Consider the following 24,182-nt stretch of genomic DNA (forward strand, 5'->3'; position numbering starts at 1 on the left):
TGTCTGCAACACCGGTCTAAGCCTGGCACAATATCATCTCTGCCTGGGGCTCTCCCAGACACATGGAGACAAGAGTGTCCTCTCTTAAGAGAGAACTCTCTTAAAGCCCTCCTGTTCTCTTTTCAGCCATCGACGTCACCTACCTGCTGGAGGAAGGCTCGGGGCGGAAGCTGCGGCGGCGCACGCTGTGTCTCACGGAGAGCAGCTACCGGAAGTGATGCTGTTTCACGGAGAGAGAGAGAGGCTGTGGCCTGGATGCGCTGTCAGATGTGCGTGAGACGGACAGAGGGGCATAGTTTTACCACTCACCTGCGCCTCACGGTGCGTGTTGAGTGGAAGGGGCCCAGGAGGGGAGAAAATAACTGACAAAACGGTTCTGTAGCACTTAGACGATGCGACGCGATTGGGCCGGCAGGCGGCCCCGCCCTGCCCGGCAGTGCTCTTATGATGTGTGTGGTGTTGGGCGTGCCTTGTTATCAATGTTGAGGTACTAAGGAAAAACCTTGTGGTCATTTGTCGGAGGCGGTCAAAAAAAAATTTTTTTTAACTTATTTTTTGTTTATTTGGCTCCGACATCCTTGCTCAGAGGAAGGAAAAAGGGGTGTGCAGACGGGAGGGAGGAGGGGAGGTTAACAGGTCCGGAACTGCTCTTCAGTAGGAATCCCTCCCGGTACACATCACTCCTTTCTCCTCCGATTGGACACCACACAGAAGCGGACGGGAGGAGGCGCCCAGGCCTGGAGGGCCAAAAGCATAAGCTGCCCTTGTGGAGGGCACGGGAGGGGGCTCATGCAAGACGCGTCCAAGGAAACGCCATGCTTTGACCGCCAGAGGGGCCTGTTGGACGTATCGCGTGGAAGCGGCCCAGTCTGCTCGAAAGCTCCCAGCAAAGCGTTTCGCTCGAAGCACTTGTTCCCCGTTCTAAGACACGGGGGTGGACAGAAAGGGCGATTTCTATTTTTTATTTTGCTGCAGAGAAATTTTATAAAGCAAATCCCAGATCCCTAACGCCACCCCGTTGGGTTTTTCCTCTTTTGTTTCAATTTCCCCCTCTTCCCCCCAAGCTGTGGTTTTCTTGTGTGTCTAGTGTATTGTGGAAATTTAAAAAACAAACAAACAAAAAACCTGTCAAAATGGAAAAGATGAAAAACAGAGGGGGAAAAAACCCCTTTCACTACATGAACCGTCAAGCAGTATTTCTGAGCAAGTATTTGTTGTGAGCTGTAAACTATTACCCACCGATAACACTATTCTTGTGTTCCATTCTTTTTTAAAAAAAAAAAATACAACAAAACAAAAAAAAATAATTGTACAGCTTAAAGCGTCCGTCTCTCAAAGAGACAGTGTATTTTATGATCCTGCCACTCTCTGGCCACTTGACTCTCATTCGGTTGTAGTGAAGAGAAGGGTCTCTTTGCAGAGGCGTTGCTGCGCCCGGTCACTGCAAGTAGCATCACGCGATGGACACACTGGACACAGAGTGTCCCTCCGGAAGGCCGTGCCGTGTCCCTCTGTCTAGAGGCCAGAGGCAGGCAAAGAGAGCTGGCGGTTCAGCATACACTGACCCTCTACATGTGGTTTTGCTCCTGTCTCTCTCTTGACGTCCGTATGCCTATTACGGTCCTGTTTTAGATGTCCTTATAAGAGAAACCCGTTTTTAAATGTGCCAAGTTGTATATATCTTACCTCTTTTTTCCCCCCTCTTTTTTTGTTTTGTTTTGCTGAGTGGCTGTAAAGCAATACGGTAGCTGAACTTTTCACGTTCTCTTTCCTGACGGACCAAGCTCGTCCCGATTGTACATTCTTGTTAAACTTATAATTATTATTTTACTTCTTAGTTGGAACAAAAAAAAAAAGGCTCATTCCATTTAAATTTTACCTGACGATTTAAGAAAAATTTTAAAGAGGGAAAAAAAAAGAGGGGAGAAGAAAAATGCCCTTTGAGGAAAAAATATTTTATTAAAAACAAAAAAAAAGACAAATAAGAAAATAGTTTGGAATATTTTCTTACTGTAGAGAAGCATTGTACAGGAAAACCCCGAGTATAAAATACTCATAACGTGTTGTGGGGAACGGGTTGGGGCGGGGGAAGGAATCGCATGTCCGAAAACCTTTTGAGTTGCTCCATTTAGTTCAAAACGGGAAGGGGGGAAAGGGGATCATTGTCTTGAAATGGTGTTAAACACTAAAAAATAAAAAAAAGAGTCCTTTTAAAAATAATGAAAAAGCACGCCCAGAAGCGAAAACACTAGCTCTGCCATTTTATCTTTCTTTTGTTGAAAGACTAAAAAAAAAAGGAAAAAAAAGAAAACGGTATTTTTTAGACAATCAAATTCTAGGTAAGTGTGAAGAATTTGCGTTGTTGGGTTGGTTTCTTGTTTTCTTTTTTCTTTTTTAGTTTTTGGTTTTGTTTTCTTACCGGTGTAGAAAATTACTGACTTTTTTTTTTAAAAGATTCGGGGCGGGCAGGGGGTTATTTTGTATTAACTGAAGAGCCCAGCAGCGTTTCACCCGATCGCTGATAAAAGCCCAGAGTTTTTTGGGGTGGTGGTGGTACAAAACAAAACAAAACAAAAATCCCCCAAAGAAGCACTACGTTTCAAATATAGATAACGAACTCTTTTTAGTCTGCATGGGGATAGGCCGTGTGGTTGCTGAGAAGAAATGCTGCTAATATATTTCCTTTTTACGAGAGCATATCTAAATAGACCATTGTTTTGATGTTAATCTTTGTAAATTATGTATTACCAATTTTAACATTGGATGTAATTGCATAAAAAAAAAGCCTGCGTCTCAGATATTGAGAGATTCTAGTATTAAATGGAAAAAAAAATGTTTCCTAATCCCACGCCTTTGGGGGTTTTCTTTTCTGCCCCACGTGCCTCATCTGTTCACAGCATTGGGAAGGGCCATAGAGGCATCCCTGACAAGGGAGGGACGGTGGCTCAGTGGTAGAGCATCTGCTTGGCAAGCAGAAGGTCCCAGGTTCAATCCCTGGCATCGCCAACTAAAAGGGTCAAGGCAAATAGGTGTGAAAAACCTCAGCTTGAGACCCTGGAGAGCTGCTGCCAGTCTGAGTAGACAATACTGACTTTGATGGACCGAGGGTCTGATTCAGTATAAGGCAGCTTCATATGTTCATATGTGTTCATCTAGCTGCTGCTTGAAGACTGCCAGTGAGGGTGAGCTCACCACTTCCCTAAGCAGCCCATTCCATTGTTTAAAAAAAAAAATCCTCTTATCCAGCCAGTACCTTCCTGCCCTTAATTTAAACCCGTTATTGCAAGTCCTCTCCTCTGCTGCCAATAGAATCATAGAGTTGGAAGGGACCCCCAGGGTCATCTAGTCCAACCCCTACACAATGCAGGAAACTCACAGACACCTCCCCCTAAATTCACAGGATCTTCATTGCTGCCAGATGGCCATCTAGCTTCCATTTAAAAACCTCCAAGGAAGGAGAGCCCACCACCTCCCGAGGAAGCCTGTTCCACTGAGGAACTGCTCTGACGGTCAGGAAGTTCTTCCTAATGTTGAGCCAGAAACTCAAATAGGGTTGCCAAGTCCCATTCAAGAAATATCTGGGGACTTTAAAGGGTGGAGTCAGGAGACATTGGGGATGGAACCAGGAGCAAGGGTGTAACAAGCATGATTGAACTTCAAATGGAGTTCTGGACATCACATTTAAAGGGTCCGCAAGCCTTTTAAATGCCTTCCTTCCATAGGGAATAATGAAAGATAGGGGCAACCTTCTTTTGCGGCTCATAGAATTGGACACCCTGGTCCAATCTTTTTGAAACGGGGGTATTTTGGGGAGAGGCACTGGATGCTATACTGAAAGTTTGGCACCTCTACCTCAAAAAACAGCCCCCCCCCGAGCCCCAAATACCCGCGGATCAATTCTCCATTATCTCCTATGGGAATAAGTCTCCATAGGGAATAATAGAGTTCCCAGCAGACATTTCCCTCCCCTCGCCCCGCTTTCTGATGACCCTGAAGCAAGGGGAGGACCTCCAACCCAGGGGATCCCCTGCCCCCACCTGGGGATTGGCAACCCTAGTTGCCAACAGGAACAGCTCCCTGCCCTCCTCTAAGAGACAGCCCTTCAAAGACTTCCAGGAGAGCCATCGTGTCCTCCCATCAGCCTCCTCTTCTCCAGACTGAACATTCTCAAGTCCCTCAGCCTTTTCTCGTAGGGCTTCTTGGTCTCCAGGCCCCTGATCCTCCTCATCACTATTCTCTGCACCCACTCCATTCCCCTAGCGTCCTTTTTGAAGTGAGGCCTCCAGAGCTGCTCACAATTCTCCAGGTGCGGCCCGATCAATATTGTGCGGAAGGATGTCTTGCTGTTTGGATGTTTGACCGCAACAGAGGCCAGAGGCCCCATGTGACCCCTGTGCTGCATCGCTGCTCGGCCCAAGTAGCAGCTACACCAAGTCCCACGGCAAAACACTTGCCTTGGCCAGCGTCGTGTTGATGTCAAACTCTGCTGTTGGTACCGGTGTCTCTTCTTCAACTCCTGGATGAGTACCAGTCCTGGGGTGTATCAATTGGGCCACACACACCACCCCCCGCAAAAAAGAATGTTCTAGTGCATGGCTGTCAAACATGCAGTGCGGGGGCCGAATCAGGCCCCCAGAGGGCTCCTATCAGGCCCTCGAGCAACTGGCTGTCATCTACTTCCTTTTCCCTATATCTTGCTTCCTTTTGCATAACAGCTTGCTTTGCAGGGTTTGTTCAATTGCACAGAAGCTACAGAGCAAAACCTGTTTTCTCCATTGGCTGAGGCTCCGTCCTTGGGGAGGAAGGGGGGGGGAGGAATAGCTTGCTTTGCCAGGCTCTCTCAATTGCACAGCAGAACTACTGGGCCAAGCCTCTCTTTCTTCTATTGGCTGAGGCTCCTCTCCCCCAGCCCCCTGGGGAAGGAAGGAACGAGCCAGAGCTTCCTTTGCCCAGTTCTCTGGATCCCATGGGAGAAATACAAAGAAAGCATCTCTAAAACCAACGAGTGCTAACATTTTAAGTATGTTTTTAAGAAATATATTTGCATTTTGTGTTCTTTATAAAATTTATCTCTCTGCTACCTAATCTTAAATAGGTACACACATGGCCTGGCCCAGCATGGCTCGGCCCAACCCGACATGGCCTGGCCCAACAAGGTCTCATTTATGCCAGATCCGGCCCTCATAACAAATGAGTTTGACACCCCTGTTTTAGTGTCAAGAGAAGGAGAACTCAAGGTCTTTCAGTTCCACCTGACATTCATGTATGACTCAGGAGAGACAGAAGGTGGTGCCAAATTTAACTTGCTGAATCCACCAGCAGGAGATGTCGACAGCCCCTGGTTCAGAGGACTTTGAAATGGGATTCCACGGAGGAGGGAAGGCCTTACCCACAGCCACTGCCCATGATAGCTGCACAGAACATCCATATTCAGATAGTTTCAGAGGATAACCATGTAAGTCTGCACTAGAACAGTCAGTTCCCTTCATCAGACAGGAATAGAGTGGAAATGGAGATCTCGGGGTACTTTTCTCCTAGGCCGGGGTGGCCAAACTTGCTTAACATAAGAACTACATAGAATAAACGTCAGATGCTTGAGGGCTGCAAAACATGAATGTCAGATGTTTGAGAGCCCGAAGGAATTGATGGAGGAGGGAGGGAGAGGTTGGAAGAAAGCAACTTTAACTTAATGCATTTTTTTCCCCCCAAGCTGCCGGCTGGCTTGGAGAACTGATTTAAAGAGAGAAATGCCTTTTTCAAATCTGCTGATGGGGCAGTGGGAGCTTTGAGAGCCACACAACGTGTGTGAAAGAGCCACATGTGGCTCCCCAGCCGCAGTTTGGCCACCCGTGTCCTAGTCAGAAGGTGGGAGGGGTGTTGTGAAGGATGTGAAAGTACAACACATAGAGCAGAGGAGAAATGCTTTGGGGCAGGAAATCAGCATCGGGAGTGGCAACCAAGCTCAAGTTAAGTCATATTCTGGATTGCTGTGTACGGTTGTGAAAGTTGGATAGTGAAGAAAACTGACAGAAAGTTGATTCATTTGAACTGTGGCGTCGGAAGAGAGTTTTACGGATACCACAAACACCAAAAAGGCAACTAAGTGAATTTTAGATAAAATCAAGCCTGGACTTTCCCTACAAGCTAAAATTACCAAACTGAGGCTATATCATAGTTTGGTCACATTACGAGAAGATGAGAGTCCCTGCGAAAGACAATAACGCTAGGAAAAGAGGAAGGCCCAACATTAGATGGATTGACTCCGTTGAGGCTGCCTTGGCCCATAGTTTGCAAGGCTGTTAAGAGGAGGAGGTTGGATTTATACCCCGCCCTTCACTACCCAAAGGAGTCTCAGGGCAGCTTACAATCTCCTTTCCCTTCCCACCCCCCCACAACAAACATCCTGTGAGGTAGGTGGGACTGAGAGAGCTCTGAGAGAACTGCTCTTGAGAGGACAGCTCTGAGAGAATTCATGACTGACTCAAGGCCACAGCAGCTGCAAGTGGAGGAGTGGGGAATCAAACCCGGTTCTCCCAGATAAGAGTCCACACGCTTAACCACTACACCAAATTGGCTCTCAACTGACAGGATATTTTGGAGGTCTTTAATTCATAGGTCGTCATAAGTCTAAAGCAACTTGACAGTATATAACCCAGGGGGGATGGGCAGTCAGAGAAGAATTGTAAGTCCCCATTCAGCCCTAAGAGGCAGAAGTATAGGATTCTTATCTCACCACAAATGCGGGTTTTTTCTTAAGGTGTTCAGAGTTGGGCCAACTGTGCAAGTAATCATGAGGGCAGGGATTGGCCTGTTTTACATGAATGGCAAAGGTGGCATGTTCTCTAACATACTCTGTGACAGCCCAGTGGACTCTGAGATAAAACTTCGGGTTGTCATGGCGCATTGGTCTTGACAGGGAGAGCTCAGCAGCTGTTTAAGTTGGCAGAACATTAAGACCTGAAGTTGTTGGAGAAGCCATGTTTGATCAGGCCAATGGCCCATCCAGTCCAACACTCTGTGTCATGCAGCGGCCAAAAAACCCAGGTGCCATCTGGAGGTCCATCAGCGGGGCCAGGACACTAGAAGCCCTCACACTGTTGTCCCCCCCCCCCCCAGCACCAAGAATACAGACCCATCACTGCCCCAGACAGAGAGTTCCAACAATATGCTGTGGCTAATAGCCACTGATGGGCCTCTGCTCCATATGTTGATCCAGCCTCCTCTTGAAGCCGTCTGTGGTTGTAGCTGCCACCACCTCCTGTGCCAGTGAATTCCATGTGTTAATCACCCTTTGGGTGAAGAAGTACATACTTCCTTTCATCCGTTCTAACCCGACTGCTCAGCAATTTCTTTGAGTGCCCACGAGTTCTTGTATTGTGACAAAGGGAGAAAAGTCCTTCTTTCTCTACTTTCTCTGTTTCATGCATAATCTTCTAAACTTCTGTCATGTCACCCTTCAGTCGACGTTTCTCCAAGCTAAAGAGCCCCAAGGGTTTTAACCTTTCTTATAGTTGGGGATCAGAGAGTGTAGAATGGGAGTGGCCAAACTGGCTTGGGAGCCACGTGTGGCTCTTTCACACATATTGTGTGGAGCTCAAAAACTCCACCACCTTGGAGAAGGCATTTGTCTCTTTAAATCGCTTCTCCGAGCCAGCTGGCAGCTTGGAGAATGCACGTAAAGTAGCTTTCTTTCCACCTCCCCCCATCCATTTGCCTTCCTTCCGTCTCTCAAACATCCATAAGAGAAGCCATTTTGGATCAGGCCAATGGCCCATCCAGTCCAACACTCTGACACAGAGTGGCAAAAAACTCCCCCCCCAAAAAACAGGTACCATCAGGAGGTCTATCAGTGGGGTGAGGACATTCATCCGATGTCTTGCACCTCTCAAACATCTGGCTCTTACAGTTTGGTGTAGTGGTTAAGTGTGTGGACTCTTGTCTGGGAGAACCAGGTTTGATTCCCCACTCCCTCCACTTGCAGCTGCTGGAATGGCCTTGGGTCAGCCATAGCTCTGGCAGAGGTTGTCCTTGAAAGGGCAGCTGCTGTGAGAGCCCTCTGCAGCCCCACCCACCTCACAGGGTGTCTGTTGTGGGAGAGGAAGGGAAAGGAGATTGTGAGCGGCTCTGAGACTCTGATTCAGGGAGAAGGATGGGGTATAAATCTGCAGTTCTTCTACATTAAGCCACCCCGGTGTAGAGGCTCTTTTGGCAGCCTCAGAGCTCTCCATAACACAGCAGCTGTGTGTCTAAGCTGGGGAGGCCATGGTTCAAAATTCCCTCCATGGCAAAGGACCAATCAGTTGGCCCGAAGCAAAGCCAGTCTTAGGCCTGTACCTCCAATGGGGCTAATGCTGGCCTCCCTAACAGGGTTGTTGTGTGGATGATCAAGAGGAGATCATCCACACAACAACACAATATGGAAATATTTTGAACACAGAAAGTGCTTGGTCCTATTACTGCCATCACCTCTGCACTGTGGTTTGATATCAATGGGTGTTTGCGCATTCGCTGCATAAACTTGGCCAACTGTGCCTCAGCTCCCAGTGTAGTTCAGCCATAAGCAAGTCTTGGCTTAGTGGCTACCAAAGTTTCCTCTAGTTTCCACCACCACCCCCTCTTACTGAACAGAGCAGTTCACATCCTGAGCAGAACAGAACTGCTGGGAAGGGCAAGACCCTGCATGGGTTCCAATTCATAGAGTCACAGAGAAGAAGATATTGGATTTATATCCCGCCCTCCACTCCGAAGAGTCTCAGAGCTGCTCACAATCTCCTTTACCTTCCTCCCCCACAACAGACACCCTGTGAGGTAGATGAAGATACTGGATTTATATCCCGCCCTCCACTCTGAGTCTCAGAGCGGCTCACAATCTCCTTTACCTTCCTCCCCCACAACAGACACCCTGTGAGGTGGGTGGGGCTGGAGAGGGCTCTCCCAGCAGCTGCCCTTTCAAGGACAACCTCTGCCAGAGCTATGGCTGACCCAAGGCCATGCCAGCAGGCGCAAGTGGAGGAGTGGGGAATCAAACCCGGTTCTCCCAGATAAGAGTCCGCACACTTAACCACTACACCAAACCGGCTCTCCAGAGTTGGAAGGGACCACCCGAGTCATCAAATCCAAACCCCCTACACAGTGCAGGAAATTCACAAGTACTTTCCCCCTAAGTTCACAGGATCGGCATTGCTGTCAGATGGCCATCTAGCCTCTGTTTAAAAACCTCCAAAGAAGGAGGTGCACATGAGCTGCAAAAAAATAAACTTTCTGTTTCATTTTTTTCATAGAACACAATTGAATATTGTAAATCAAAAGTAACAGCAATTCATGGAAGTACTCTGAGTTGCTGTTATTTTTGATTTATAATATTCTGTTGTGTTCTATGAAAAAATGAAAAATTCATAAGTTGGTAAGCAAGTTTATTTTTTGCAGTTCGTGTGCATAGTTGTTTGGTTCTCCTCTGCTTGTACTGTGTATTCCTGTTTGCTTTGCCCTGCTGTGAGGGAAGTTAGGCAGTGCCACCCAGAGAGTTTTATGGCAGAGGGAAGATTTGAACCCAGGTCTTCAAAGCTCCTACTCCAGCACCTTAACCTTAACTTAAATAGTAAGGGGTACCCTACTTATCCAATGTATCACATTTGCCAAACCTACCCAATATATCACATTGGCCAAACCCCTAAGTAAGTGATGCAGTGATTGGATCTCCTGGCCTGTGGTTTTTTTTTCCTGTTGAAAAAGCAGTGTCCTATCAGGACTGTGTTATGGAAGATGGTGGCAATCATCCCCAAAAGGCCCACCTCCCCTCAGGAGTCCGAGCCAATCCTTGTGATTTTGACATTATGCAAATCCAAGTGATTGTCATCCAATCAGAGCTCATAGAAGAGCTGCATTGGCTTGGGAGGAGGTCAGCGGACCACAGCTTAAGAAGGAAATCATCTTTGTTGGTCTTCAAGGTACCACCGGATTCAAACTTTGAAGTGTGCATGCACACGAAAGCTTATGCCAGGGGTGGCCAAACTGCAGCTCAAGAGCCACATGTGGCTTCCACGCATACTGTGTGGCTCTCAAAGCCCCCACCACTCTGCCAGCAGTGTTCCCTCTAAGCTGAGTTAGTGTGAGCTAGCTCACCGTTCTTTAGCTTCCAGCTCACACATTTTTGTCTTCGCTCAGGAAAAATGGCCCCCCAGAGCACACTAATTTATTCAGTAGCTCACAAAGTAGAATTTTTGCTCACAAGACTCCACAGCTTAGAGGGCACATTGCCTTCTCCAAGCCAGCCAATGAGGTGGTGGGGACTTCGAGAGCTACACAATATGTGTGAAAGAGCCACATGTGGCTCCCAAGCCACAGTCTAGCCAACCCTGGTCTGCATATTCTCAAATAAGAGACCTTTAGGGAACAAAACGTATATGCTACCAACTTTTAAATCAAAGCTTGTGTCCTCCTTTTCACCTGACGGTGGGTGATTGGGATTTAATGAACCTGTAGTAGAAGCCAGAGTGAAGGACTGGACATTTTTCAGGCCAATGAACAGTTCCCTCAGAGTCCTTTTCCACTCTCCCCTGAAAACTGTTGTTTTCTTCACTATTGCATCTTTGATAATCCCCCATTAGCCCCAGATTTGGCGGGGTGTGTGTGTGTGGAGAGGACTAGTATCTTTATTTCCCCCTTCTGAGTCAAACTGAAACTTCTAATTTCTTCTGAGAGAACAGTGTAGGCACCAAGCCCCAGTGTGGTGACCCCCATCTCTCTCTGTCAGTCTCTCTCACAAGAAACACAAAACATAATCCCCTTGTCTGATGAAGTGTGGTTAGAGAGCACATGAAAGCGTACGTTCTCAATAAAACTTGGTTGGTCTTAAAGGTGCAACTCAACTCCTGCTTTGTTCAACTGCTTCAGAACAACACGGCTGCCCTCTTGGATCTGTGATATAAATAGGCTACCATGCTTTTTCTTATGAATTTCATAAAAATAGAAAGAAACAATTTTCAAAGAGCTCATTGTTTAGTCGTACAGCATCCAATTAACTAGTTACAATAACAGACACGTTTCGTGTTGCCACTTCATCAGTATTGTTAATGTCTTCTTGTCGAGCTGTATGTAGAATTGAAGGCTTTGTACCAGATAAAAGAGAAATGATCGGCTGCTCCGTACAGAAAAGTATATTGCAACAATGGGTGAGTCCTATGAGTATATGTAGGGCTTTTTTGGTAGAAAAAGCCCAGCAGGAACTCATTTGCATATTAGGCAACACACCCTGATGTCACCATTGTTTCACACAGGGCTTTTCTGTACAAAAAGCCCATCAGGAACTCATTTACGTACCAGGCCTCTTGACACCAAGCCAGCTGGAACTGTTCCTGTGCATTCCTGCTCAAAAAAAGCCCTGAGTATATGGTCCCTGTAATGGTTAAGTTGAATAATTTGGGGATAAAGGTTTGAATTCACCCCAGGGTCCTTAAAATGCACCATATTAGTGTAATTACAAACTTTACCAGAGCATTGTTATCTGGCAATGAGATGGAAGGCTTTGCACGTTTTTTTAAAAAGATACTGGCTTACTCCACTACATAAATTCATAATTAAAAGTATGGTAGCCTCTCTCTCTCTATATATATATATATCAAAGATATGTTTTGTATTTCTTGTAGTGTATTTCAACTGTGACCCCATTGTTTTTTGTCTGTCTCAGACAGTTGCTTTTGAAAGGTTAGAAATACACTGAGTGAGGCTATGCTGGATCTCCAACACAATGAGCCATTCAGCTTTCAGTCGGTGCAATCTCCTTTTAGTCTGGCTGTAAAAAGGCTTTTCTACAGAAAGAAAAGAGAGGCGTTTCCGCTGCAAAGGACTAGAACACAGCCTAGCTTTCCTTTCGGGAGGGAGGCATGCCTAGTTTTAGACCCATAAATTTGTTTTCCCATCCACGGAGCACTAAAGATGGAAATGCGGTGAAACTGAGGTACAGAAAGGTGGCGAGGATGTTGGGGGAGAGAAGGCGCTGACACATAATCAAGGCCAAGCTTGAACCTGGTTTTAGATGGCTGGACACAGAGTTATACCTCCCATCTCTCCCCGATTGCTCGTTCTGATTTAGAACCCCTCAACTCGCCCATAAATTGGCCTAGCAAGCCCCTCCATTAGCAGCGTTTCCCAAACTTCTAACACCTGCGGCCCATTTATTCCCTCCAGAGTTCAGCTAACTCACGCAGAGACAATGCGGGAAGCACCCTTCATTGGGAACGGGGCCGCTTCTCTAGCACTGTTGCTTGATTCCATCACAGCTGATGCAAAGCTGTGGCAGAGCCGCCCACCCTCGGCGCAGACTGCTTCAAAGGAGGCAAGTCCAGGGTCAGTAAATCATGCAGAGACACAGCAGGCAGGCTCCTTTTCAGGCAGAGGCTTTGGCTTCGCACTTGTTTATTTCTCATGACAGCAATTCAACCTCGCAAGGTGCCGCTTCTGCCTTCTCCTTCTACCATAGTTTATTTCCGTTCCCTTCGCTCCTTGTCCCTTGAAAGCAGAGGGTGACAGCCTCACAGGTGAGAGCCGTATGACATTACCTGTGAGCAAAGGAGAAGGCAGCATGTGGGCGTACCAGGACAGCCATTCTAAATGGGTCCTGGTCACCACCTATGTGGCGCTGATAGCACTTTGGGGATTAGGGAGACAGGAGGAAGCAAAAGGGCAGAAGAGATATATATTTATATATACACCGATTTATGCAATATACACGTGAGCGATTACAATCTTTCACGGTGGGGCACAATCATCGAGAGCAGCGAATACAAGTGAAAGCGGTGTGTGTGTGGGAAAGCGTGTAAATGTGCTTGTGGGGGCGGGGAGGGGCTTGCGTTAGCCGATTCAGGCCAGGCATTCAAGCAGCGTCAGGATCCCAGTTTGAAAGAAAACTTGGGGCGAGCGCGAGATGGCCGTGGCACAAGCAGGGCTCTACCCGAGGGCAGGCCTCGCTGGGACTGCAGGCCGGGCCTCCGTAGAGGGCAGTGACTGGCAGTTCTGCTGAGTCTGTTCCAGAGGGGCGGGAACACCGCTGCCGTCTCCTTCTCAGCGTGCATGTTTTTAGCTGACCCTCCTCGCACAGCACAGGAGGCATGTGAAGGTGGCCTCTTTTCCCTGCAGCAGTGTTGCCTCAGCCTTCCGCTGCCCGGCCCTCGGTTCACAGGATGAGAGAGGTGTAGCTGACGGGAACCAGGCCTCTGCTGTCGCCACGGCAACACTGGAGCCAGTCCTCATTGACGGTATCCAAGACTTGCAGAATGTCGCCTTTACGGAAGCTCAGCTGATCCGCCCCGGTCCCTATGTGGTTACAGAGAGCACGCACGGCCCTGAGTGGACAGAGAGATAGGCATAGAAAATCCCCATGGAGGATGAGAAAGGGTACACTTCCTGCATCCACTCCCCCTCCCCTTACTACTTATATACCTCTGGCCAGTTTCTACACACCCTCCATGCATCTGACGAAGAGAGCTGTGTTTCTCTAAAGCTTACACTACAATAAAATGTGTTTAAGTCTTAAAGGTGCTACTGGACTCTTTACTGTTTTGCAGCAACAGACCAACACTGCTAATTCCTCCTCTGGAAAGGTACAAGGTAGCTTTCTACGTGCGGGGAATTTTTCTTTTTAAAGCAGAGAAGCATTCAGTCCTGTACATCTCCACCTGCAGATTGAAACGGTATCATCCAGACAGAGAATGACCATGTCCACTGTGGCTTTAGGCTCTCTTATGCAGCCCTATCAGTACCATCACAGGAACTGATTATCACAATCGTAACGATCACCATCACATATCGTTATATAGTAGAGTGGAATTGGCACTTTAAAGATGGAGTCTGGCTACAGGTGAATAGAGGCAGTATTTAAATAGGCACAGACCGATTTCGCACTAGGGCATGTTCTGGGTAGAGAGCCCTTTTGCCCTTTTGCCCCCGGGGCTTCTCTCCATTTTCGCACAAGTTGGCCCGGAGCTGCGAGTTGGCACGCCGCTTTTCCGCAGCAAGCAGAAACCGCTTGTCAGAAGATCTCGCTTGCTGCGGAATAGCGGCGTGCCAACTCGCAGCTCCGGGGCAACTTGTGCAAAAACTGAGAGAGGCCCTGGGCTTCTCCATCCGGAACAAGCCTAGTGCGAAATCGGTCACAGTTAAAGGAAACAAACTAGACAAAGAGTGAGAACAGATGTAACATTTTATGGGTGAAGACAGAGAGAACGTTGGCACGTGAGTTATTTCAAATGCACATTCACTGCAATATGAGCTACTTCTCTTCAAAGGCACAGAATGGGAAGGTTTCTGCTAGCTTTTCCACTCAAATCTTGCCCTATCCCTTTCTATGCTTCAAGAAGGGACTGGATAAACATATGGAGAAGAGATTCCTCAATGGCTATTGGCCACAAGGTATATGTGGAACACTATGTCTGTGGCAGTGATACTCTATATTCTTGGTATCTGAGGGGGGGCACTGGGGGGCTTCTGAAGTTCTGGCCCCACAGGAGAGGTAGAAGGAAATTATCCCATGGCCTTCCAGATGCATCTTAAGATGTGCCAATGATTTAGCTGGAAATACAATGGAATTGGCCAGTTCACACAAATACACCCTTCTACAGGCAGGTAATAGATTTGGAAGACTAGAATGCTAGAGAGTCTCCAGGAATATCCTCCAGGAAGGGACTGGAGGAAATGCTTCTCTGAACAGGCCTGACCAGGTCAAGTGGGAAGAGGAAATAGAGATAATAAAACTTCCCTGCAAGAAGGTGTCTTTTCCTGGGATGCCGCGCTGATGAACTGAGGGGTAGACCTCTCCTCTGAACAGGTGGCCACTGATCATATGGTCAGGGGTGGCCAAACTGTGGCTCAGGAGCCACACGTGGCTCTTTCACACATACTGCATGGCTCTCAAAGCCCCCATTACCCTGTTGGCCTGCTGTTGGCTGGCAGCTTGGAGAATGCATTTAAAGTTAAAGTTGCTTTTACCACCTCTCCCTCCCCCATCTATTTACCTTCCTTCCTTCCTTCCTTCCTTCCTTCCTTCCTTCCTTCCTTCCTTCCTTCCTTCCTTCCTTCCTTCCTTCCTTCCTTCCTTCCTTCCTTCCTTCTTTCCTTCCTTCCTCCCTCCCTCCCTTCCTCCCTTCCAGCTCTTAAACATCTAACGTTCATATCTTGCAGCTCTCAGACATCTGATGTTTATTCTATGTCAGGGGTGGCCAACGGTAGCTCTCCAGATGTTTTTGCTTACAACTCCCATCAGCCCCAGCCATTGGCCAGGCTGGCTGGGGCTGATGGGAGTTGTAGGCAAAAAACATCTGGAGAGCTACCATTGGCCACCTCCTGTTCTATGTGGCTCTTAATGTTGAGCAAGTTTGGCCACCCCTGGTCTGGCTGAACAACTGAAGGGAGCCTGAAAATAACGGAGCTAATGAGCCTGTCCTATATTTTACTCTTAGGTAGGGCATGCACAGCAAAAGGGACAGAGGATCTGTGTTTTGACCCTTTCTTTTGATTCCTTTGCTCAAATCTAGCGCTGTGCTGAAAGCCTGTAGATAAACATTTTCTTTTTAATAAATACCGTATCCCTGTCCATTCTGCTAGTGGTTCTCTGTACCACAGAGACCACCAACCGTCTTGGGCAGGCTATTTTAAAGGGAAGCCCCAGGAGGAGAGGAGGCAAGTAGTGGCAATGGGCTATTCCCCCAGAGGTGCACAAGGCAGAAAACTGTCCCCATGGTAATCAGGCAGTGGGCAGAAGGAGACACAGGAATCTTTTTGTAGCAGAAACTCCTTTGCGTATTAGGCCACCCCCCCCCCCAATAATGCAGCCAATCCTCCAAGAGCGGACAGGGCTCTTTGTACAGGGCCTACTGTAAGTTCCAGGAGGATTGGCTACATCAGGAGGGCGTGGTCTAATATGCAAAGGAGGTCTTGCTACAAAAAAAGCCCTGCACAGAGGTAAGGCCTCAGAACTGGGAAGGGGAGCTGGGAGCCCTGATCCTCTCAGTGGGAAATCCCTATATTGATCAAGTAGCGGGAGAAAGAAAAGCCGCTGAACACCTAGGAGGGCAGGATGGAATGGGCTGGAGGCACGTTCCGCCACATGCTGTTTGTGGATTATAGCAGTGAGCTTTTTAAATCTCCTGTGGTAATTCAGATTTACATTAAATTGCTGGCTGGGTCCAATCCAAAGTGTGCACTACAACCACCAAACATTCTGTCTGTCTTCACCTTTGAAACATCTGTCTTCACTTGTGTTGCTTGCCATAGCCAGCAACCTGCCAGAAGGAGCTGGGGGGACAGGACAATCCTGGAAGTGACATCATTGCACTGGGCAACACACTAGGAGTTGCCCAAAACTCTACAGTTAAACCAGTTTTGTGCCTTAACTGACGTCACAAACTGGTACCTCCCCTATTTCTACCCCTACCAACCTGAGGGGACTGAGGGGAATTGCCTTGTAGGAGATCTGCCTCCCCCCCTCCCCCGGTCTTCACCCTAATGGTACTGGAACCAGTTAGTGTGAGCTAGCTCACAGTTTTTTAGCCTCCAGCTCACACATTTTTGTCTTAGCTCAGGAAAAATGGCCCCAGAGCAAATTAATCTATGAAGTAGCTCACAACTTTAATGCTGGTAGCTCATGAAGTAGAATTTTTGCTCAGAAGACTCCATAGCTTAGAGGGAACACGATTTTTCAACGAAGTTAGAGTCCAGGGGCACCTTTAAGACCAACAAAGTTTAATTCCGGGTATAAACTTTAATTCGTGTACATGCACATTTCATCATCTGATAGGCAATCCTAGCCATTAGCTATCTGAAGAAGTGTACATCCACACAAAAGCTTACACCCAGAATTAAACTCTGTTGGTCTTAAAGGTGCCGCTGGATTCCAAATTTGTTCTACGTATCTGAAGAAGCGTGTGCGCATACAAAAGCCTTACACCAGAATTAGTTGGTCCGAGCTCTCTGCTCACGACCTGAGTTCGATCCTGGTGGAAGCTGAGTTCAGGTAGCCAGCTCAAGGTTGACTCAGCCTTCCATCCTTCTGAGGTCGGTAAAATGAGTACCCAGCTTGCTGGGGGGGGGGAAGTGTAGATGACTGGGGAAGGCAATGGCAAACCACCCCGTAAAAAGTCTGCCGTGAAAACGTCGTGATGCGACGTCACCCCAGAGTCGGAAGCGACTGGTGCTTTCTCAGGGGACTACTTTTACCTTTTTAAAAGTACATATGAACATATGAAGCTGCCTTATACTGAATCAGACCTTTGGTCCATCAAAGTCAGTATTGTCTTCTCAGACTGGCAGCGGCTCTCCAGGGTCTCAAGCTGAGGTTTTTCACACCTATTTGCCTGGACCCTTTTTTGGAGATGCCAGGGATTGAACCTGGGACCTTCTGCTTCCTAAGCAGATGCTCTACCACTGAGCCACCGTCCCTCCCTTGACTGGCAGCAGCTCTCCAGAGTCTCAAGCTGAGGTTTTTCACACCTATTTGCCTGGACCCTTTTTTGGAGATGCCAGGGATTGAACCTGGGACCTTCTGCTTCCTAAGCAGATGCTCTTATCACTGAGCCACCGTCCCTCCCCAAAGTACCTCTGGACGCCAACTTTGTTCTATGTATCTGAAGAAGTGTGCACGCACACAAAAGCCTTGCACCCAGAATTAAATTTAGTTGGTGTTCAAGGTGCCCCTGGACTCCAACGTTGTCCTACTGCTTCAGACCAACACGGCTGCCCCACCTGGACCTTTCTCAGAGTACACGACGGCACCCGTTAGCTCCCCTCCAATCCTGGCAGGCTCACCTGTAAGGCTGCAGTGGGTCTGGCTGGCCTTCCTCCCAGGACTCCTCCACCCAGCTCTTCTCCAGGGGTGCCGACTTCATCACCAGAGCCAGGACATTAATGCTGGGCGGCAGCCAGCTAGACGGGCGCCTGCTTGGGAAGGGGGCAGGGAAGATCACTGTACACACACCGCTCTTCTTATTGGGGAGACGAGCTGTCGGTTTTGATCAGTGGGAGGGCCAGAAATCCCAACCCCTAGGGTTGCCAAGTCCAATTCAAGAAATATCTGGGGACTTTGGAGGGGGAGACATGGGGGGGGGGGAGCCAGGAGCAAGGCTGTGACAAGCATCATTGAACTCCAAAGGGAGTTCTGGCCACCATACTTAAAGGGACTGCACATCTTTTAAATGCCTTCCCTGCATTAGAAATAATGAAGGATAGGAGCACCTTCTTTTGGGGCTCATAGAATTGGACCCACTGGTCCAATCCTTTTGAAACCTGGAGGGCATTTTGAGAAGAGGCATTGGATGCTATGCTGAAAATTTGGTGCCTCTACCTCACACAACAGCCTCCCCCCCCAGAGCCCTAGATACCTGCAGATCAATTCTCCATGATTCCCTATGGGAATTGGTCTCCCTGGAGTGCCCAGCAGACATTTCCCTCCCCCCACCCCCCCTTTCTGATGACCCTGAAGCGGGGGGAGGGCCTCCAAACCGGGGGATCCCCTGCCTCCACCTGGGGATTGGGACGCCTAGAGTATCACAGTGAAAGATTGAAACGAAGCAAAAACTGTGAAATAATTAACGAAAAAGACTCAATTCAAAAGTTGGTGACCTTATTACAGATGTTTAAAGACAAAAACTTTGTGACTAAATTACAATTACTTAAAGAAATACAACACAAAAAAATTCACCACATCAAAAATTCATCCTAATTACATTCATATAACAATTATCAATCCTCTCCACATTTCATTACTTCATTTATTCCAGTCCTTTTAATAACGTCGGTTTCCAGCTTTTAAAACCTCACGACGATTCACCCGTTCCAACGGGGTGAATTAAACTGCTGGTGCTCCAAAATATAATTCCACAGGAAAAGTTTCTAAGTTTTCAACATGCTTTTTCAGTCGTGCCAAATTTTCTGGCTTCCAGTATTCCTGCAAGAACTTTTCAAATGTGAAGTTGAAGTGGGTACGTCACAACATACTCTAACAGGAACGCGCCTTTACATCTGTTTCTGGGCAAACCCTTCCTCAGAGAGGCAAGTGATAGAATATTAAATACATACAGTGGAATATGCCTCTCTGAGGAAGGGTTTGCTCAGAAACAGAAGCAAAGGTGCGTTCCTGTTAGAGGCTTGTGATAGCTCATTGGAACGGGTGAACCGTCGTGAGTTTTTAAAAGTTGGAAACTGACGTTATTAAAAGGACTGGAATGAATGAAGCAATGAAATGTGGAGAGGATTGATAATTGTTATATGAATGTAATTAGGATGAATTTTTGATGTGGTGAATTTTTTGTGTTGTATTTCTTTTAAGTAATTGTAATTTAGTCACTAAGTTTTTGTCTTACCGTTACCAAGTTTCATATCGAGTCTTTTTCGTTAATTATTTCACAGTTTTTGCTTAGTTCTCACCTGGGGATTGGCAACCCTACCAGCCCCTCCTCTATACCCCCCTCCAAAAACTGATGGGTCCTTTGGGTCCAAGTCTGAGGATGGGTTGGAAAGGTCTGGACTGAAATTCTACTCTAACTACAGACTCTGCAGGGCAGGATTGCACTGGATGATATATGTATCGAGGTGAAGACTTATCAAGATGACTCAACTCTGCCTAGTCCAATATTATCCCACCAATATTACCCCTCACAGGGAAGCATGCATAGGATCATAGAAGCACACAGAGCTGGAAGGGGCCATAAAGGCCATCTAGTCCAACCCCCTGCTCCATGCAGATCAGCCCATTCCACTGTTGAGCAACCATGACAGTGAGAAAGCTTTTCCTAACATCCAGCCGGAATCTTCCCGCCCTTAATTCAAACCCCTGATTGTAGAAGGGCATTTGCTCTAGCTAGATGTTCTGCCCTTCCATCTGCAGTCATGCAAGGCAGGTACGATAAAATCCCCTACTCTGAAAGGCTGTGCTCATGCCCTTGAATATGTCTCTCTCTCGGCTTGGCTTCGCGAACGAAGATTTAAGAAGGGTGCAATAGTCCACGTTTGCTGCAGGCTCGCTGGTGGCTGACAAGACCAATGTGGGACAGGCAGGTCCGGCCACAGCGGCTGCAGGGAAAAGTCTGATTTAGGGTTGGTGCTGTAGCAGTGCGATTCTTCCTCAATCTCCTTTTGTCCTCAAGACCAGCTAATATGTAGAGCATATGTTTTTCCCGTACTACAGGGAGGCTCGTTTTAGAATTATTACTCTATTAGTTGATAGGATACCTGGTTATATTAATACAAACAAAGCAAGACTTCATTGGTTCTTATCAGATAAGAATCCAGAGATTACACATTCAGTTGCTGAGTTTTGTCGAATCATAGAGTTGGAAGGACCTCCAGGGTCATCTAGTCCAACCCCCTGCACAATGCAGGAAACTCACAAATACCTCCCCCTAAATGCACAGGATCTGCATTGCTGTCAGGTGGCCATCCAGCCTCTGTTTAAAAACCTCCAAGGAAGGAGAGCCCACCACCTTCTGAGGGAGCCTGTTCCATTGAGGAATCGCTCTAACGGTTCTAATGTTGAGCCGTAAACTCTTCTGATTTAATTTCAACCTGTTGGTTCTGGTCCCTCCTTCTGGGGCCACAGAAAACAATTCCACACCATCCTCTATATGACAGCCCTTCAAGTACCTGAAGATGGTGATCATATCTTCTCTCAGTCTCCTCTTCTCCAGGCTAAACATACCCAGCTCCTTCAACCTTTCTTCATAGGACTTGGTCTCCAGACCCCTCACCATCTTTGTCACCCTCCTCTGGACCCGTTCCAGCTTGCCTATATCCCTCTTAAAATGTGGTGCCCAAAACTGAACACAATACTCCACTTGTGCATTAATTCTTAGACTGCGGGCATTGCATTGTAAAAGTTCTTAAATTTAGATCTCTATTTTTGTATATTGTGTCTGTTTTTCCATTTCCATATTATGTTTATACTGAGACTGTAATAAACTATGATGATGAACCCCTGATTGCGAGTCCTCTCCTCTGCTGCGAACAGGAACAGCTCCCTGCTCTCCTCTAAGCAACAGCCCTTCAGATACTGTCCCCCCCTCCCCCAACCTCCTCTTCTCCAGGCTGAACATGCCCAAGTCCTTCAGCTGCTCCCCATAGGGCTTCTTGGTCTCAAGGCCCCTGAGCCTCCTCTTCACTTTCCTCTGCACCCGCTCCACTTTTTGGAAGCGAGGTCTCCTGAACTGCACACAATACTCCAGGTACTACGAGAAAGAGGTTTCTTAGACCTAAACCTGCGGGATCTCTTTGACACCAGTTTGTGGGTCTGTTACGGGCACAGAGTGGTAAAGCAGCAGTACTGCAGTCAAAGCCCTCTGCTCATGACCTGAGTTCTATCCCAGCAAAAGCTGGTTCAGGTAGCTGGCCCAAGGTTGACTCAGCCTTCCATCCTTCCGAGGTCGGTAAAATGAGTACCCAGCTTGCTGGGGGGAAAGTGTAAAAGACTGGGGAAGGCAATGGCAAACCACCCCGTAAAAAGTCTGCCGTGAAAACATTGTGAGAGCAACGTCACCCCAGAGTTGGAAATGACTGGTGCTTGCACAGGGGACCTTTCCTTTCCTTTCCTTGCTGGGGGGAACGTGTAGACGACTGGGGGAGGCAATGGCAAACCACCTCGTAAAAAGTCTGCTGTGAAAACGTGAGAGCAACGTCACCCCAGAGTTGGAAATGACTGGTGCTTGGCGCAAGGGACCTTTCCTTTCCTTTCCTTGCTGTGGGGAACGTGTAGACGACTGCGGGAGGCAACGGCAAACCACCCTGTAAAAAGTCTGCTGTGAAAACGTTGTGAAAGCAACATCACCCCAGAGTTGGAAACGACCGGTGCTTCCACAGGGGACCTTTCCTTTCCTTTCCTTGCTGGGGAGAAAGCGTAGACGACTGGGGAAGGCAATGGCAAACCACCTCGTAAAAAGTCTGCTGTGAAAACGTGAGAGCAACATCACCCCAGAGTCGGAAACGACTGGCGCTTGGCGCAGGGGACCTTTCCTTGCTGGGGGGAAAGTGTGGATGACTGGGGAAGGCAATGGCAAACCACCCCCTAAAAAGTCTGCTGTGAAAACATTGTGAGAGCAACATCACCCCTGAGTTGGAAATGACTAGTGCTTGCACAGGGGACCTTTCCTTTCCTATGGGCCTTACCTGGATTTGGGCACGCTAGAATCAGACTCGGGGGGAGATCCTGAAACTGCCGGGGAAGTGGCTCCAAACAGCCACCTCAGCCTCTGCCCCTTCCCATGGGTCTCTGCAGTATCTGTCTTCTCATTGGCCTCTTGGGATCCAGCACCCGATCGACTCATCTCCAGCTTCCATTCCGCAGCGACTTCAGGTGAGCTCTCCGTCTCAGGAGTGGGGGTCTTGGTTGGCATCTCTGCGCCGCTTTCTCCGGGGCTGGCCGCTTCAGGGGCAGCACCCCCTGCTCCCACGCAGACTTCCTTCACGGCTTCCTCCAGAGCCATCCGCAGCTTGGTCCAGCGGGTGAAAGGGGAGCCCTCCTGGTTCGAGGCAGAGGAGTCAGCGTGGACCCCCGAAACCGGGTTCAGCCGTCCCCACCAGTTGCGTTGCTTCTCTTCAGCCCCTGGGCTGTTGGACGGGGGACATGACTCCAGCTTGGGGGAGGCCTCACTGCCCCGCAGCGTGTGGGTGAGAAGATCTCCCCACTGCAGCAGTCTCTGGGGCAGGCTGACCCCCGCTTGGGGCTCGTGGAGAGGGCTAGATTGGGCCAGGGGCCCTTCTGTCAGGCTGGGGACGGTGCCCAGGTGCCTAGCCAAATGGGGGCGGCCAGACCTGTGGACCTTCTGAGAAGCTGCAGACAGCTCTGTTGGCATCCCAGCCTGCTGGGACGTTGGTCGCACATCCAGGGACAGGTGGTGGTACTCAAAGAGAAGGTCCAGCTGGAAGGTCAGCGTGGAGAGCGGTTGGAGCAGGAGGAGGGTCTCTTCGGCCCAGCGGCGGCAAAAACCTTGGGTGAGGACCAGGAAGGCAGAGGGCAAGTAGAGAGCTGAGATGAGGTCTGCAGGTGGAAAAAGCACTCAGGTCAGAACCGGACACAAGCAAGGAATTGTGGGAAGAGAAAATCACAAAATGCTGTGGCTCAGGGGCAGAGCCTCTGCTCAGCATGCAGGAAATCCCAGGTTCAACCTTTGGTGTCTCCAGTTGAAAGAAGCGTGCAAGAGGTGATGGGAAAGACCTCTGCCTGAGACCCTGGACAGTCACTGCTGGTCTGAGTAGACAATACTGACCCTGATGGACCAATAGTCTGATTCAGTACAAGCAGGCTTTGAATTCAGCAGGAGCTCACAGAAGCACAGCTCCTGAACCTTTCTGAGGGTTCCCCCTCCTCCTCCCAACCTCCTTTGTCCATTGAATAGGAGGTGCAGCTGCATAACAATCCCTGGATTAGGAGAGCAGGCAGCCAGCCAGCCACCGGGGAGGGGGGGGGGCTTTGCCATGCCCCAGCAGCCCTCATTAACCCCCTGGAGAAGCCCACACCACCCTTTCTCCACTTCTTATGTGATTTTGGGTGGTGGGTGGCTTGCTGGCCTTTTGACTTGGGGGGGGGGGGGCGGCCAAGGAAAGCCCCAGGTGAGCAAGGCCTGCTTGAGCCGGCTGGATCTCTAGCCAGCCCAAGCAGGCCTCGCTCACCTGGGACTCTCCTTTCTTGAGTTGGGTTGCTTTTGGCTGGTGGTGGGGGCAGCATATGCTAATAAATTATGCTAATGAGCTCCACCACCTATTTTTTTACAAAATGACCCGAGTACAAGACAGCTTCTTGTGTTCATGAGTCAAGTACAGCATCATACTTTGGGAGACTCTTAAAAAAACACACACGTTTCTAGTCTTTAGGAAAACAAAGATGCTGGCTGAGCTGGACAGCAGGCCAGAGAAATTTTCCAGCGTTTGTTTATAGGTAGCCTTCAAAACCAGCAAAGATAATGCAAAAAATGGCAGAAATTGATTCCCTCTTTTTTTTTTTAAAGGGTCAATTTACAGAAAATCTTTTGTGCTCCACTTTTCACTAATTCAGGCCACAAACTCCACCTTTTCTTCATGAACAGTTTTAAGTTTCCCCCTCCCTTTTTCTTAGCTGAAAGGCCACTATTTTGAGGCCCCAGTACAAATGGCTGACTCGACTATGGGTGCCCTGAAGGTTCAAAACCAAGCTGTTTCTACAAACACCA

General features: G+C 48.4%; 2 protein-coding genes and 1 non-coding gene across 3 annotated transcripts in view; 1 reads left to right on the forward strand and 2 right to left on the reverse strand.

The window, feature by feature from the left end:
- The window catches only part of ASH1L (ASH1 like histone lysine methyltransferase), a 135,561-nt gene extending 132,718 nt beyond the window's left edge, over positions 1 to 2,843 (forward strand). Inside the window, 1 exon segment of the mRNA XM_060255104.1 lies at positions 127 to 2,843. Within this exon segment, the coding sequence (XP_060111087.1) occupies positions 127 to 218 (92 nt within the window). The 3' untranslated portion in view covers positions 219 to 2,843.
- A 9,838-nt stretch (positions 2,844 to 12,681) lies between these two features.
- RUSC1 (RUN and SH3 domain containing 1) overlaps positions 12,682 to 24,182 on the reverse strand; it is a 42,199-nt gene continuing 30,698 nt past the window's right edge. The window contains exons 8-10 of the mRNA XM_060255175.1: positions 22,144 to 23,014; positions 17,797 to 17,928; positions 12,682 to 13,340 (exon numbers count right to left, since the gene is read on the reverse strand). Of these exons, the coding sequence (XP_060111158.1) occupies positions 13,172 to 13,340; positions 17,797 to 17,928; positions 22,144 to 23,014 (1,172 nt within the window). The 3' untranslated portion in view covers positions 12,682 to 13,171. The remainder of the gene's footprint in view (positions 13,341 to 17,796; positions 17,929 to 22,143; positions 23,015 to 24,182) is intronic.
- On the reverse strand, positions 17,359 to 17,425 carry TRNAP-AGG (transfer RNA proline (anticodon AGG)). The gene has a single exon. It is a non-coding gene; the product is annotated as a tRNA-Pro (tRNA).

Source organism: Heteronotia binoei, chromosome 1 (assembly GCF_032191835.1).
Source record: "Heteronotia binoei isolate CCM8104 ecotype False Entrance Well chromosome 1, APGP_CSIRO_Hbin_v1, whole genome shotgun sequence".
Lineage (NCBI taxonomy): Eukaryota > Metazoa > Chordata > Lepidosauria > Squamata > Gekkonidae > Heteronotia > Heteronotia binoei.